Source organism: Mercenaria mercenaria, chromosome 2 (genome assembly GCF_021730395.1).
Source record: "Mercenaria mercenaria strain notata chromosome 2, MADL_Memer_1, whole genome shotgun sequence".
Taxonomy (NCBI): domain Eukaryota; kingdom Metazoa; phylum Mollusca; class Bivalvia; order Venerida; family Veneridae; genus Mercenaria; species Mercenaria mercenaria.
Window position 1 is genome coordinate 93,461,796 of NC_069362.1, and position 17,532 is coordinate 93,479,327.

The 17,532-nt window shown below is 34.3% G+C and overlaps 1 protein-coding gene across 1 annotated transcript in view; it reads left to right on the plus strand.

The window, feature by feature from the left end:
• Positions 1-10,883: 10,883 nt before the first annotated feature.
• LOC123564598 (uncharacterized) overlaps positions 10,884-17,532 on the plus strand; it is a 56,131-nt gene continuing 49,482 nt past the window's right edge. The window contains exon 1 of the mRNA XM_053527303.1: positions 10,884-14,396. Within this exon, the coding sequence (XP_053383278.1) occupies positions 11,048-14,396 (3,349 nt within the window). The 5' untranslated portion in view covers positions 10,884-11,047. The remainder of the gene's footprint in view (positions 14,397-17,532) is intronic.

Here is a 17,532-nt window from a genome sequence, read left to right on the forward strand (position 1 = left end):
TATGTTTGACAGATAAATATGATTTGAGGTATGTTTTATAATATTTTTTGAACAATCTATTTTCTTCCCCGACCAGATGGACCAACATCATTCTGAATATTGGAACTCCATGCACTAATAAAATCATCCATAGAACCTTGCAAAACTTTGCAAAAACGCGAAATGGCAGAAATCAGCCACCATATATATATATATATATATATATATATATATATATATATATATATATATATATATATATATATATCTTTATTTTCTTAGGATTTAATGATGCTGTGTCAGATTCTACAAACAGAAGACAAACATGCTGTGAAAGCTTGTTTATGTTCCGCTGGAGAAAGAGGTAAAACAGTACGACATACTGTTCTAAACGATAATGTAACATGTGTAAAGAACTACAGGAGTAACGCTAGTTACCAGGTTAATGTTTATAATGATTATATAAAAAGAGAAAATTACATAATTGACGACAGAGGATGACGGAAGTGAGCACGTGGACACATGGAAACAGCCGGCTGGTGCCACGTGGTCCAAGCAGCAGTCAACACAACAGCAACCACAGCCAGAACCGGGTAGGTTTCTGTGGTACAATGTAACTTTGGCGATATAGTTTATCATTGTACTTTGGATTTTGTTTTTAGTTTTACGATGCAAACGTTACATAATAACAATAAAATAAATTAGGCTGTAACAGCAAAGATAAATCGTGTTTTGATGTGTTGAACCATGGGAAAGAAATGTAACAGCTGTCTTCCTTCCACTTCCAGAAACATAGCAAGTGAAGGGTAGACAACCCGTGTAAGACTCCACTGACCAATTCAAGGTCAGCGGACGATTCTGAATATCCTTCAGCATTATATTATCTTAATTTCACATAAGTTCTCCAAGAATAAATGTGTCACGGTACTGACTTGGTCACGTGTGGGAAGGGAAGGTGTCAGGCAGCCGGTTAGCTCAGTCGGTAGCTCGAGCCTCGAACTGACTGAAAATTTTTCTCACCCATTGACATTTGGCGCCAACCGTGCGGCAGTGGCATGATTGCTTGGCCAGTCTTACAACGTTCAAGCAATATCATGTACCTCCAGAATTCGAGGACGAATTTCCAGTTTGCGGGGGTGTATGTCACGGTATGGACTTGGTCACGTAAGGGGAGGGAATGTGTCAGGCAGCCGGTTAGCTCAGTCTGTACAGCAAGGGGTCCCAGGTTCGAGCCCCGGATTGACTGCACATTTTTCTCACCGTGTGACAAATGTAACACAATTTACGGGATCATGTTTTTCTTTATTAAACAAGACGACTGAGTGGCCAGTTTGTATTATTTAACATAACAAACCAGGTAATGACATAATTTGAAGCTGTCGATATCATGGTTATTATAGAAACTAATACAGTGTCATACAAAGGTTGTCTTCTCATAAAGAATTTCTCAAGAAAGCCTCTTAAAAAATATTCCTCTTACTTTTGATAAACTCTTTCCATTCCAGAATATGAAAATTTCACTTGTTTTCCTGATTTCTAAAAATGGTATTTTAATTTTATAAAAATTCAAAGTACAAAACGTGTGGATTGCAGATTTTGGGAAACGTAGCCTTCCCAAAGTCGCCAAACTACGTATATCGACATTGGTGATATTGTAGTTACAAATGCCGTTACTACCTTTCTCCATACATACGCTATAAAAGTAGTTCAGTACTTCTATGAAATTCAAGGGTCTGAGAGTAAACAGATCGATACCATTTAATTAGCATATGCAATAAATGTGAACACTTATGATTTGTAAATGAAAAATATGGCAGGGATCATAAGTTCTTGTAAAGAACTTTGTCTACGCGTTGTACTACTTTACGACGTAAATATTTATCACGTGACCAAGACCAAGAACACATGGTTCCGATTCAGCGCTACCTTTCTCCATGCATGCGCCGTAAAAGTAGTTCAATGCTTACAAGTAACTGAAAGATATGAGAGTTTATTCTATACCTATTTTATCTATCCAATCGCAAACGTTCATTTGCAACACGTGACCTTACAATATATTACGGTATTTGGATGCACGTGCGTACAAAAATCCTGTATTTTCTGTATTTGGACGCACGCGCGTACAAAAAACCCTGTATTTTCTGTATTTGGACGGTTCAACAGTCCCATGTTAAACATACGATAAAGCCCGAAACGCGTGAAAATGTTCCGAATGTAAATCGGATGAAGTAGGCGCTCTATGTACAGAGTTTGATTATGCGCCTTGAAATCTGGATTTAATTTGAGATTTTTGTTTACAACACACAAAAACGATTCAAGGGATAACAATGCAATCTGGTTTAGGTATTAAAACGTTCGTTAATAATCAAAAACTTAAAAATACAGTAAAAAAAATTAATCGGATGTTGGAATATTTGAAAAGTCGCTAAAAGAAGCCGTTCCGGACGAAACCTAGAAATTGGTATCAGCCCTGACTGTCTGAATAGCTACCTCAGCAGTTTTTATTTAACGGTTAAGAAACAAAATGGAGAAGATTATGAATGGCAGCGGACGGGCGGTCAGCATCCAAAACATTCAGTTATCGTCGGCTCTTCACCAAACTTGCTGACAATGTTTGTGGGCATTACATCTCGGCCAATTTCGATAACCAGCCAAACTGTACCAGGCACTCTTTGATTATAGTCCTTCAATTACTCGAAAAAACGGGGAATTTAGCCTTGTCCGCTCTTTTAAGTCGAAAAGTTTTCATCCGATTTTTAACTAATATTATAGTAAGATAAAATAGATATAGAATAAAAAGGTTATTTAACATTGTACTGTACAATACGAGATATTATGTACTCGTACCCAGCTGAGAAAACCATATTGAACTCGCCTAGCGGCTCGTCCAATATGGTTTTCTCAGCTGGGTACACGTCCAAATATATCTCCGTATTGTACAGAACAATGTTAAATAACCGATGCAATTTATTATGGATATGCAATAAATGTGAACACTAATTAATTTTTAAATAAAAAATGTGGTTTTGATCGGATACCCTTGGAAATTTTATAAATGTATTGATTTTTTTCTACGCGTTGAACTACTTTAATTACGCGGTAAATATTTGTCATGTCACCAAGGCGGATGACAAACGGGAATCTATATTAATCCGCTAAAAATAAATCGTCAGTAGCACAAATCTTTATAACATGAAAATCACGGATATAGATTTTTTAATGAAGTATTTGCAAAAAAATAGTAGTCACTTATGATTATGATATGCTGCTAGTCTGGCCAAATTATTATCAAGTGCGCACACAGTACTATTAAGTGCATCAGTTGGATTTCTTGACATTTAGAAAATGTTGGGCCTTCAACATACTGAATTTTTAATCTGTTAGCTCTCCACAGTTTTGTAAGATTTTTAAAAACTTGTTTCACAGTTTAGTAAATAAATACTTTAACATTTTCTCTGACTGTTCTCTTGGTTTAATGCGTTGACATCTCACTTTGGAAGATCCTGCCATGATTGTCCGTCGAACCTGCTTTCAGTCTAGACCGTTTGATTTTCTTAGAACCTTGCCAAAAACATAAACCACCCCTATTGATGTTGGTGTCGAGGTCAAAGCGACCTTTAAAGCTTTCGTCTACTTTTACTGATGATCAGACTTCTTACATACAGACATTGGTTTCCTATTAGATCTAGGGTCAAGTCAAAGATTACGATTTGAGTAACCTTTACTGACTTTGGTCTGGATGTGGATTACTTTTTGGGTTCAATCAGTTAAAAAAACTGATAGCATTTAGTGAAATATTGCAAAATGATGGAATCTTTTCTTGCCTGGCTTCTCGATTAAAATGCATACCGGTTCAGCTACGCTTCCCTATAGTCCACTCAGGGCTTTGATTTGCCAGGCAGTTTCCCCAGTGGTCGAATGCACACTATTAGTATATCATTCTAAAAATCTTGGTCAGTGTTCAGATCAACGTTCTTACATATATTTTAGGTTACCACCTAATATATTAGTATATAATCTGTGGCTGGAAATTCTCGAAATTATCAGATATATTTTCTCGCAATGTTTTAGCGTGTGCCCTCCTTGTATATCTTAAAATATCTCTGATTTTTGCAAGGAAGCATATTCAAAAGGGGCTCTGTTTAAACTTTTGTTTAAACTTAGATTTTCTCAGATCAGTACAGTCCAGAAACTGGGAAAATAGAAAACTTTTCGTTTAATTCTTATAAATCTAAATTGTTTATTTAAAACGTTGATGAATGCATGCCAAAGCTCACAAAATATCCTCATAATTCTGCTCTTCAGTATCATGTTTTACTTTTTGCACATAAATCCCATAGTTAAGGGTCTAAACTCTTAAAAAAGCCTATTTAATTCTGAGATATATTTGCTTACAGCTTTTGGCTTTGTACTTTGGTGAATGAATATGCTATTATTCTTTGTGTTTGATATCATTAATGGTTGTGTAAGTATGAAACATAGATATAAAATGTATGATGAAATATAATATTATCTTCGTATTCAAATTAATAAAAATGATACAATCCATATTAATCAACCGATTGATTCCTAAAGCATCGACACTTACTAAAATTATATTACAGTTTGTTTTCAGTTGAAAAAAAGGTGTAAAGTGTGCTTTAAACGACAGCTTCTTCAAATAGTATTCAAACCTTTTATCTTTTTTTTTCAGATAATTGCCGACCACCAACCTCAGATGCATTTAGAAAAAACATCCGGACGACTAAGAAGTCAATAAAATGACCTTCTAACGGTCGAGAAATAGCTTTAGCTGACTTGCATTATAAACAACATTTTTTCAAGTTAATGAAAAGACAGAGTCTGAATTTTAGGCTGTTTGTTTTCACAGAAGTAATGACTGGCGATATTGTAATTGTATAAAATGGTCAGTTATATTTTCCAGCCTTAAAATTACAGATTTGAACCTGTCATTGTTTTTTGTACATTTCATATACAGAATTGCATAAAAGCATGAAAACCGTGGAGGGGCTTTTCATATTCTCAAAAAAAATGTTTTAATTTGATCTGTTAGAACTTTATTTTAGATTTATTTCGTTTTGCTTACTAGGGTTTATTTCATTTTGCCGGATGCTTTATCCAATGATTCTTAAGTTCAGTCTATCTTCTTTTATTGCTTAAAGACTTGTCCTCAATTAAATATATTTGTGCACTTTTCATTCAATGAAATATACATAAAATTTTTGACCCGCTGTCAGCTCTTCTTCTACTACAGATCAGTCTTCATAAATGAACATGTACAAAACGTGTTTTATTGTTGATCGTTTTAGTTTATGTTTTGATAAATTTTGCCAATGTTAGATTGCCTGTTGCTAGATTTACCCGTGCAATGTAACCAGTATAGCTAACTAACTTACTTACTATCAGTATTAATTAGGATGTTCGAAACATCTAGTCACGAATTGTGATTAATATAGTAAGTGAGCTTATTGTTAACTGCTCAAATGTATAAGGAACATACTAAAATAATGTTGGTGTAAAATGGTCTACCATGTTTACGTACTGTGTTCGCAGAAATTATTTGTGAATAAATACGTACACGGACAGTTTCCCTTGCACTTTTATGATTATATTTTAGCACGTATTTAAAAAGTATGAAAGCGTCATTTATTACTCATCAAAAATCATTTTTGGAGTGATTATGTACGAAAAAACGTAAGTACGAGTATGAGTGTACGTCTTTATGCCTAGAAAAAAAAATGGTACCAACAGACATTTCGAACAACTGAACAATTGTTGAAAAACTTACAAGATAGGGGTCAAACATATACAAAACGTAAACGTGATTCAGACTAACTGAATATTTGCTTATTTTTATACATTTAAAATACATACCTCCTTTTTGATCACAAAATCGAAGATGTAAATCAAGGGCAAAAGGGAGGTAACTGCTGTTATGTCATTTTTATGTAATATTCCTGTTACATTTTGTTGTGTTGTTATTTATTATAGCATTTTTTACTTCGTAAATGTTACATTTATCTATGTTTTATGTTGAAGCTTAAGCTGTGGTCTAAGAAATATTGTTTTCAACTTTGTGTGTACAACTTTTGTAATATGTTGATTTCACTTCGGTATTTAGTTCATGAAATTATTTTGATCCTCTATTTAATTGTTTAAGGATCAGCTACTGATTATTTTGTAAAAACTAATCATATTGTGTACATGAATGAAAGTTCATTCTAATTTGTACACACACTCTAAACTGTTAAGATATATTGCAATTTATATAACATCCAAAATAACCTGTGAATGAAATATACTTAGTGATAAGTATTTCGTACTTTGCAAAGTATTTGACGTGTAGTGTAACGTAACTGTGTGTTCATTACATGGAATTGCACTAGTATATGTATTGCATACATGCTTGTTGACGGGAAGTAGGCATGATAAGGTTTCTAAAAGATTTTACTGTAAACAAAAGAATTCAAACTTCATTAAAAGGTCGAATTAAGCGTGATCTGTGATAGATTTGTATTATGTTCGAGTCTGTAAATGTTTTTATTATAAATATGTTAAATTTATTGTTTTGTATTAAGTATTCATCTAAAATATATATTTGAACCTGTCATATACAAATACATCTGTTTGAATAAAGGTGTTTTCGATTTTCCATTTGTCATTTTGCTAGTTTTTGTTTTGTGCTTCCAAAAGATCACTAATTGTTACAACAGTAGTGTAACTGCCCTAAATGACTCAGTGTGGTGATTTTGTCTCGTTTGTCACGTTTGGTTTACAGTATAGTTTCACACAACAGACACGCATCAGAGATGCATCATTTGCTCTTTCCAAGGTCCCTAAATATTGCATTCTTGGTGTGTTTAATTTTTCAGTTTCCTAAATTATCTGTAGGCCCAGGCCTGCTGTGCTTAAATAATAGCGGCTACGCCACAGAGTCATGCACTTTTAGCCTATAATTTTTAATGCCTAGCAAACATTTAAATGTGCTTTCTATTACTCCAATACAAAAAATAAATAAAACAACATAATAATACATTTAATAACAGACCTTTAAGGCGTAAATGTAAATGTACACGACTATGTATATGCATACATATTTCGATCAATTGCGAGGGGTTTTATCAAAACACTTGACAGAACATATTTTGATAGCAATAACTTTAACGAATAATCCAGCCTGTTTAGATACGAAGACAGAACAGGAACGTATGTGATAAAACGCTGTCACCAAAATAAACCGTGCGATAAGCAAGATCAGTTCTTCCATGTGTGGTCTAACTCGGCTGAGGCATATTAACTAACGGTACGTTATTCGTTGTTGTCTAGAAAAAAGAGGCATGTCCACTTGATGTTGATGATTTATATCAAGTTTATTTGATTTGAATGAGATCTGTAAAAAGAGCTGAAAACGACAGTTATTCACGGTGCGACATAGAATAAAATTTACAATTGCGAGAAGCAATTTTTGCACCTTTGTCAACCGTAATTTTCCTTCCTCTATTAGCAGTATCATGTACAAATAAACATGTAGAAATGGATGGAAGGCATATGTGAAACAACAGGAAATGCATGATAAGAACTTATGACGGTGTAGACGATTAGCCAAAAGGTAAAATTTAAACATACCGTTTTTAAATTTTGTTTTAATGGGCAACATAATTACTGCACGAGAAGCAATACATATGTGGATATCCTTGCTGGAATAAAAGCCAATTTATAACAATACTGTCTTTCATCCTGAAGCTGTAGCATATGGAACAGAATAGAATGCTTGTACAATTTTATTTCTAACTGACCTTGGCTAGGAGGCAGTAGGATATGTCCGAGCAGTGGGGGTACCGGTTCCCCTCCAGGATTCCCGAGGCGACGGCCTTGCGGGACGGACGACGGGACAGGCGAATCCGGTTTAAAGAGATGTAATATTTATTGAGAGCAAAGCGAGAAAAATGTCTTATCAGATTTCAGATTTTTCTTTTGGTTTAACGTCGCACCGACACAATTATATGTCATATGGTGACTCTTGCATTATTTCAACACGAACGGGCACCTGGGTAGAACCACCGACCTTCCGTAAGCCAGCTGGATGGCTTCCTCACATGATGAATTCAACGCCCCGAGTGAGGCTCGTACCCACACCGGTGAGGTGCAAGTAATTTAAAGTCAGCGACCTTAACTACTCGGCCACGGAGGCCCCGGTTTTAGAATATATTTCCTGAAAATTATTTTCTTCATAACTGGGACAAAGACTACTAATATACATTAAGTTTAATGTTGAAGAATTTATTTACTTTTCTGACATCCGCGTCCCTGATTTTCTAATGATCATCGCTTTAATGTAGATATGAATAGTTTGATGGCTCCAAGTTTCCTATAAAATATGGTTGTGATCCCAATTTGTGCAAGCATTTCACACTGGGCGACTGAACTACAGAGCGAAAGTTAGAGTTCGAGCGTTAGACGAGGCAAATATATTCGATCATTGTGGAATATTTTATTTGTTTAGAATCTTTCAGTTCAAAATGGCGATATGCAAGACCATTTCCTAAGTTGGTCAATCTCAGTTGTGCGTGGTATTAATTTTAACCGATGATACGTTATTCGTTGTCGTCTTGAGACAACCCCCAAATTTTGTCCGAAGTACATTATACATGTACATAGTTATATACATATACATTTACGCCGAAAAGGTCTAATGAAATACCGACTGGTCCAATATATCAATGGAACAGAACTTCACTAGCTAGTATCAACATTTATGTAGATATTCTTGGGGCGTCAGTGTTAGTTCTTTGAAGGTCGTTACTGGTATTTCGGTCGGCTTCGGAATAAGTTTCAGACGTGTGGGTGAATTGGTGTTAATTCTGGGGGATGTCAGTGTTAGTTCTGGGAAATCAGTGTTAGTTCTGGGGGCGTCAGTGTTAGTTCTGGAAGCACCAGGGTCAGTTCAGGAGGCGCCGGACTTGGTGTCTTGTGTAGTTCTGTTAAGAGTTGAGGATGCTGGATCCAGTGGTTCTTTGCTTCGAATTAAAGCAAAGGTTGTTCTTAAAATGCATTCTAGTTGCGCCATAATTGTGTCCTACTAAGGGTAAAAAGGCATTTGCACCACAGTGGCACTATTCCCATAGAAGTTCGTCTGTATCTCTTTGTCAGGTTTAGGTTGAAGACATATACATCTAGTTGTATATGTCTTAGCCTCTTGCTTGGTTCATGACTAGCGACAGACGCAGTTGTCTCAATCCTGATGACACTCAAACGACGGACTTAGATTGTCAAGCAGATATTAAAGTATTTTAGGATTCTATCTCGGCTTCATCTTTCAGTTTCAGATTATTTTCACCCACGGACACGCCAAAGATTGTTCGATTATTCTTTTTTGAGCTGAGCTATCAACGAAAAGTCAGACGTGTACCACATTGGTGTCTGTAAAAAAAACGATGTAGGTATTTTGCACTTTTACGTATGTAACATTTATATTTGCATTTTTTGTTGTCCACTAGAGGGAAATATTAATTAAACAATGACATATCATTTTAAGACAAATACAATGATTGTTGAATTATATGTATGGTAAATGGTTTACTGAAGACAATATAAAATGGTACGTTTGATTAATAGAATAAAGCAAGTCTAAAGAACGGACGGCATTAAATCTCCCGCATTCAGTGTACGCACGCATTGAATGTTCACAATGTTAAACCTAACCCTAATCTTAATACAGTATATTGTTCAGTCCTTTTGTTTACATTTTTGAATGGCGAACATACAGGCTTATTCCGACGTTTCTGTTTCATGGACGACAAGTAAAATCTTGTGTGTTTTTTTCTCGTCATTTTCGACGTTCCGATTTATCTTTCTAAAACAGATGAACGCTACATCAGGCATATGAATGAAAACATGTACAGATAACTGATACATACTTTTTACCTTGGATCAAATTTGATATATTTTGTACGAACAGCTTAAATGCACAATATATCAGTACTAAAATAGCAATGCAATGTTTTAAGGGAGTAAAAATAAACTAAATGTAACTATACTGATTTAAAGAGTTAACACGCTTGTGATTGTTTTGGTACGCTGTTCAGTACCATACGTGATGGAGTTACATCCGTTAACTGGTTCTTGTTTTTACTAACTAATATTTTGTTGATGATATTGTTCGATATTCATTGTTGCTTTAAGTTGTTTGTTTTTGACAATGTCCGCAAAAATATATGTCTAATGTTAAGCGAACTTAAAAATGCAAAAGTGCAATGTATTAGAAATGGCAGGATCAGTATAATGATATAGAACGTTCTAAAGCTATTCTGTGTGAGGTTCTAATGACTTTTTATGACGGACAGGACTTTGCAAATAAGGCACAGAACGATATCCACTTGATTGCGTTGCGTAGCGACCCACTAGAAACTGCGTTGCGTTAGGTTTTCGGCCGATTTTTCTGAAACAAACCCGAATAATTCTATGAAAACACACATGCTTTGTTTTTTAGAGGTAGCCCTTTAGATAAGTAGTGTTTTAATAATTACTTGTTCCAGATAAGCACTATATTTGACTGACAAAAAGTCCCTTCCCCCGCCGGACTGTACAGAAGTGTATGAATAAAAAACACAAATCTCACCTAAATGGACACATGTGCTAAGAAACACAGACATTTGCACTCAAGGTGCATCCATCATTTTCATTCAGGTCGTAGAAATTCCTTTAAATCATACTTATAAGACCGGAAATTTATACAATCGGCCATTTTCTGTATCTGTTCTGCGTAAAATTCACCACTCAAACAACGTTGGAACCACTTGATCTGATAAAGCTATGGCCAGTGTGATATCTGAAGATCTTGAAAATTATCCAAACTGCCTTTACATTTATTCGGCCTGATCGTATTTATACATCCTAGCGTGTTATCTATGGCATTTTGTGCTATGTAATTGATAAGTCACATACGCTATATAAATAAAATCTTTAGCTATATTTGTACTGTTTTTGTTGGCTTTCTGAACAACAGAAAGGAGGAAGCAGTGTACTTGAAAGTTTTATTTAACTGGAAATTAATTTATTGACTTCCAATATGGCTTTCTGTCTTCCAAGATACAAACATATCCTCGTTGCATTCACAATTATTTTTGGAGTTTTTGGAGTGAAACGGGTTATTGGTTCGCAGTCCCGGAAACCATGCATGTATGAATGTGTAAAATTGGATACATCCATTAAACATTACGTTTCTCCGGATGCAGACATAAGATGCATTCTTCATGAAAATCAGTTTGGATGTACAATCAGTTTGAGTGATTTTTACGAGAAACTGAGTATTTTGCACAATTCAAATGTTACGCAGCCCAAAAACGAGTTGACTCTCAATCTGAAGATAAATTGTGTCGATAACGAGATTCACTTCACTTCTTCGTCAGAAATAGAGGAAAATGAAATTCAAATCAAAGTAGCTGCATTGTTAGAACTACAGTCGTGTACGGTGTTTTTAAATGAATTACAAGTATTTAAGAAATATGGCAGAATAAAGACGTTATCAAAATTCTTTGATACGACAATATACCCAGACGCCGACTGTTCTAGTCTTGCAGATATTATAAGTATTATCAATCACATTCCATGCGGTTTTAACAAAATTTCTTCTTTTGACAGTGCCACACGATTCTTTTGGGAATCTTGCGAACAAACATTAGACGAAGTTGTTAGTCTAGAAATATATGGCTGCTTCCAACAAAAATGTCAAGTGAGACAAGATTTGCTTCAAAGAACATTTCCAAGACTTCAAGTGTTAAAACTGAATAACGTAAGGTTGACCAGATTTCCAAAAACATTTCCATGGACAAAAATTCACATTGACCTATATTCACCAAAGAATGCCTCAGATGATGGAATCTTTTCAAAATTACCTTTTGATAGTATAACTAAAAATATATCATCGATTCCGAGAAAAATAGAAATAAGTGCAAGTGATATGAACATCAGTGATGTAAACCTCGACGGAGACATCCAAAGCATCGTTATAATTAATTCGCATCTGAAACGAATTAATGAAAACCTATTCAGACATGTTACTGGTTTGATAGTGTTGGACCTGTCTAACAACGATCTCGAAGAAATAGATGAAAGTGCGTTTCAAATGCAAACAAATTTGACTTATTTAAAGCTGAAAAAGAACAAGTTAAAATTCCTTTCCATGAATGTTTTTAACAGCCTGTACAATGTGATGCTCATTGATTTGTCGTTCAATGAAATTAGAACCTTAAGCCAGGAACACTTCAAGCATCTTTTGATTTTGCAAGCATTAAATCTTGCATTCAATAAAATTACACAGCTACCAGGCGACTTTTTAAAAGATCAAATTCATTCCTTACAAACACTTGATCTTTCTTGGAATCCTTTAGAAGTGATTCCCATAAACGCTTTTTATAGTGATAAATTACAGAATATTCTCATTAGCCACTGCAACATCAACTCAACAGTTTTTTATACTTTTATAAAAAGTTTGAAATATAAGACATTACTTGAATTACTTGAGTCTTTCACTGACCATGATAGTCGTGTAAAAGAACTATATTCATCAGAATGGCCTTTCAGAGCTATTCTTGACATTTCATTTAACCAGATACAGTACATTGACACAGACATAACTAATATTACGGCAAGAAGGACATACGATCAATTGATCAAGTCCATCTATATTATCTTTACAGGGAATCCTATTGACTGCAAATGTTTAACTTTCAACATAAAACATTCGTACATCGACTGGAAATGTATGTATCCTTCTGAAATGAAAGGGCGACTTGTCACAAGTATAAAAGATAATGAATTTTACTGTCAAGTTAACATTACAAACTGTCCAAAACTTTGCACTTGTTACGAACGTGTTAAAGCACATACATTCATTGTCGACTGTAAAAATATAAACATTACAACTTGGCCGGATACAATGCCAGTAGGGGAACTAGAACTTTGGTTTCGAAATTCAAGTCTAATGAATATAACTGTTCATGAATACTTCAAAAATGTAACAGTACTTGATGGCTCACACAACAGAATAAACGTAATTACATCAACTGCTGCAATTGCACTGACAAATTTAACATCTTTAAAATTAGACCATAATAACTTAACAAGTCTTCCTGATGAAATAATGTCAACAAATATTAGAACATTAACGCTTGCACATAACCCTTTCCTCTGTGACTGTCGCATTCGCTGGATGAAAACATGGCTCCTAAAAGGAAGAAGCCCAGTTACAGACTGGACTGCAATTGAATGTACTTATAACACAAGCAAAGTAAACCAAATGGTATCTCTCTCAGATTCATTCTTTGTTTGCCGTTCTTGGTCCATAGTCAGTATGTCTGAAAATGTTACTTTTCTAATTATTGTCATAGGATGCTTTTTGTTTCTTTTAGTTTCCTTATCTCTATTAATATATTTCCAAAGGTTCACGATCAAAGTGTTACTCTTTATGCACTTTGGAATTCATTCATTTGATGAACAAAATCACAATGATGCAAATATGGAATATGATGCTTTTGTGCTTTATTCACAAAGTGACTCTGCATTCGTAAGTAAGAATATAATAGAAACTCTGATAAAGAAAGGTTATACTGTATGTGACTTATATGAAGACCTTGTGATTGGTTTTACATTTCTCAATAACATTGAACACATGGTCAAAAAGTCAAGAAAAATTATATTCTCAATGACAGAAGATACACTAACTAATACTCTGCTGATGTCTGCATGGAATATAGCTTATGAAAAATCAATCGACAATTTCACAGACTCTATCATTTTAGTACTTGATAATGAAATTAAGAGTAAATGTGAGGAGGATAAAGTGAGAAAATATATAAGGAGTGGTAAATATATCAAAAAGAAATCAAACATTCTGCAATCAAGTATTTTGTATTTTATGCCAAAGCACGTGAACATAGTAAATGACAGTAATTTAAATATGGTGAACACTGATAAAACTGCCATACCAATGATAATAGAAAGAAATAATTTAAATAGCAGTTTAGTGTACATATCACACTCTGAAGAACATGATAAAGAAATGAGGAACACCTTTATTCCTGAGTTACAAGTAAAAAACTATGATGTTAGAATCTTTGAGAACGCGTTTATTCCTGGTACTGATATTCGTGATGAAATTAACGAAAAGCTTGAAGATTCCGAACATTTCATTTTTATTCTTTCACATGACACGATTCAAGACGAAGTTAAGATGTTCATTCTCTCCACTATCATATCGAAATCTGTCTTCAGTAATGACAACTACCTATTGTTATTCACTTCTGGCTTTATAGATTATTCGTGCTTGCCTAAAGAGATAGAATATTATTTAAACAAATATGTTACAGCAAGCATCTCATGTCCAGAGTTTAAAGGACGTTTGTTAAAAGCTCTGAGCTGCAGATTTTAATCATATACTGTCTAGGATCATCCAGACGTTTAATCATTTTGAAAACAAACACCAACGTCAATAAGAGATCAAAAGTTTAAAAAGAAACTAGTTTTAGTAAGTATTGTTTAAACTATCGATTCCGCTACATAGATATCTTTATCAGTTTATCAGTACATCTAAATGATCTCTCAAATTGTTTTTTTTTTTTCTTAAACAACCGATATTTCTTTAAAAAAACGTTTGGGTCAAAATCGGGATAGGGAGGCCCAGCCCCCACATGCTCCAACGCCTGTGGATAGTTTTTATTGCAAAGATCGAAATGACAAATAGATGTGGGTATTTCTTGAAATTAAGTATATAGTTTGTTTATGTATTGGTGTTATGATAGTGCTAATAATATGTGACGTATGTCACTTAAGGATTTGAAAGCAGCTGTCATTCAACGGCAGACATAATGTTAAAATTTGTCTTTTTACACAAGTTAGATGTTTGTAACGCTGAAACTTTTTACTCAATACCACTGTTAGTGCTTATATCCTTTAGATTTATTGCAGATGTTTGGTATCGTTTGCAGCTTCATTTTGCTCCATTTTAAATGTATAAGATTATTCATTTTACGGTATCCAAGACAACGTTAAGGTTTGCCTTTCACACCTTTCTCTTTCATATTTGAGCCGCGCCATGAGAAAACCAACATAGTGGCTATGCGACCAGCCGCATCCGCGCAGTCTGGTCAGGATCCATGCTGTTCGCTAATGGTTTCTCTAACTGCAATAGGCTTTGAAAGCGAACAGCATGGATCCTGACCAGACTGCGTGAATGCGCAGGCTGGTCTGGATCCATGCTGGTCGCAAAGCCACTTTGTTGGTTTTCACATGGCGCGGCTCATTTGTTATTATAAAACATGCTTAATGTAAATTTTATCTGTATTGTTACATCGATATATATAGATTTAGATGCTGATATCATTTACATCTCCATGAATAAATTATTCGTTTGCATTTTACACCATTCTTGAGGCATACTACAAAACATGGAGTGGAGTCGTGGAGTGGAGTCGTGGAGTGGAGTGGTGGAGTGGAGTCAAAATTGGAGTGGAGTCGTGGAGTGGAGTCAAATTTGGAGTGGAGTCAAATTTTGGAGTGGAGTCAAATTTGGAGTGGAGTCATTGAGTCAAAATTTTGAAATGTTGTATTAAGCCTGTGAAGCTCCATCTAAATTCCCGTTAACAAAATAATTGATTTATTGCCCTTTAGAGAAAATGCGAGTCAGTATATATATAATATATTTCTGAAAAAATAAATGTAGTGTCTATAATTCTCTATGTTCTAGTTCCATGTATTTCTAACACCTACCATGCGGTTGATTGAATATTTAAAGGTTTAATTAGGGTATATTGGATGGTTGTTGCCTACATTAATTTTCATTTTAAGTGACAGGAGAAAGGTTGTGCATTATCATAGTGGTGTCAATTCCAATTAAAAATGATGAAAAAAATTGTAGCATTTTATGATGTAGCACTGGATTTTTTATTTAAATTTGAAATGGCATTTGCATTTATATATTATATGTTCACCACATAGAGATAACATGTTGTTTTTCTTGTTTTTTCTTGTTAATTAAAAGTAACAGACTTTTAGGTGAAACTTTATAAAATACATGTTTCTTATCTGTGAAATGCATTTGAGACCACTCGGATGAAGGGGCTATTGGAATCATTAGGTCAATGTGACCATTTGAAGAGAATTTTCTTTTAAACATTACAAGCATAAATGGTTATGACACAGCCCATTTCTTAACGATCTTACCATCACACTTGCACCAGATTTTAATTCTTCATACCATTTGGATTGTGCAGAAATGAAAGTGTAAACGTGGGAATCATTTTATTTTTTATAGATCAAGGCCTTATAGCTCTGACTCTGCTAGACTTTTTAGTCTGATTTGCCTTGTAATCACTCCTGATCTAGACCTAGATCTTAAGATCACTTCATATTGTATATAAATATGATTGGGATTCCTAAAGAAATCAAGATACATGTAATGTACTAGATCTAACAAGGTGATATGTAACAAATTGTGTGATACTGAAGGGCCGACAACACTTGACTTACAGTATACAGGTGGAGCCCAGAATCAAACTTGGCTGAGATTTTAAGATTACATGTGCATTGTATTTTATTTTGATATGTGTGTACATAGATGAAATAGTAATAAATTAACTAAATTATTTGCCCAATATATTTCCAGAAGGTATTTAGCTACCTGTGATAAACACAGAATGGTGAAAATTAATGAAAAATCCAAGTAATAGACAGTAACATACCGTAGAATTGGTAAACTTAGCAAGGTGGACATTTTGGCAAATTGTAAAAATTCGCTAATATTTGTAAATAAAATTGTAATGTACCATAACAATGGGTTATCATTACATAAGTCAGGAAATCAGAAATTTGCTAAAATTTGTGCACGCTAAACAGATGGATTTCAAAAATTGCTAACTTTTTGACACTCAAAAATACGAGGGTCGTTCAATAAATAATGCTACTCCATGTGTAGTTCCTTAATCGGTGGTTATTTTTCAGTGCGGTTTTACACTGTAAAGCAATTTTTTGGGAACAAAGTAACATCGGAATAAAAAAATCGTTAAAGCCAAATTATAAAAAATAATTATTTGAATGAGGTGTACACGCTGGTTACTGGAGCATATCAAAAAATAATCATAACTTCGGTTTGACCTGGGCATCCAGGTCTCAGAATAATAGAATAACTTGTGAAATCTCAAAACTCTATCATTTTTGTACGAGATACAGCAATTTGTGACGAGTTTGAGTTTGTTTTTAAATACTTATTGCGTTTTTCATTTTACAAGACAACTAAAACATCTTAACTCGAGGTTAATTCCATCTGAAATGAGTCTCGCGAGCGATTAATCTTAAGTTGTAAGAACTTGTTTCGCAATCGAAAATAAAGAAATTAGTGTAAACTTAAAATACAAGAATTTTTTCAACGATCAACATCACATCTGACAAAATTGCAGAGGCTTATTGTACTCAACTCCTCATTTTTCGAGTAAAAATGTGCAATCATTTAATACAGTAACACTAAATTGTGGGTTGTTATAATGGAAAAATGTTTCATTG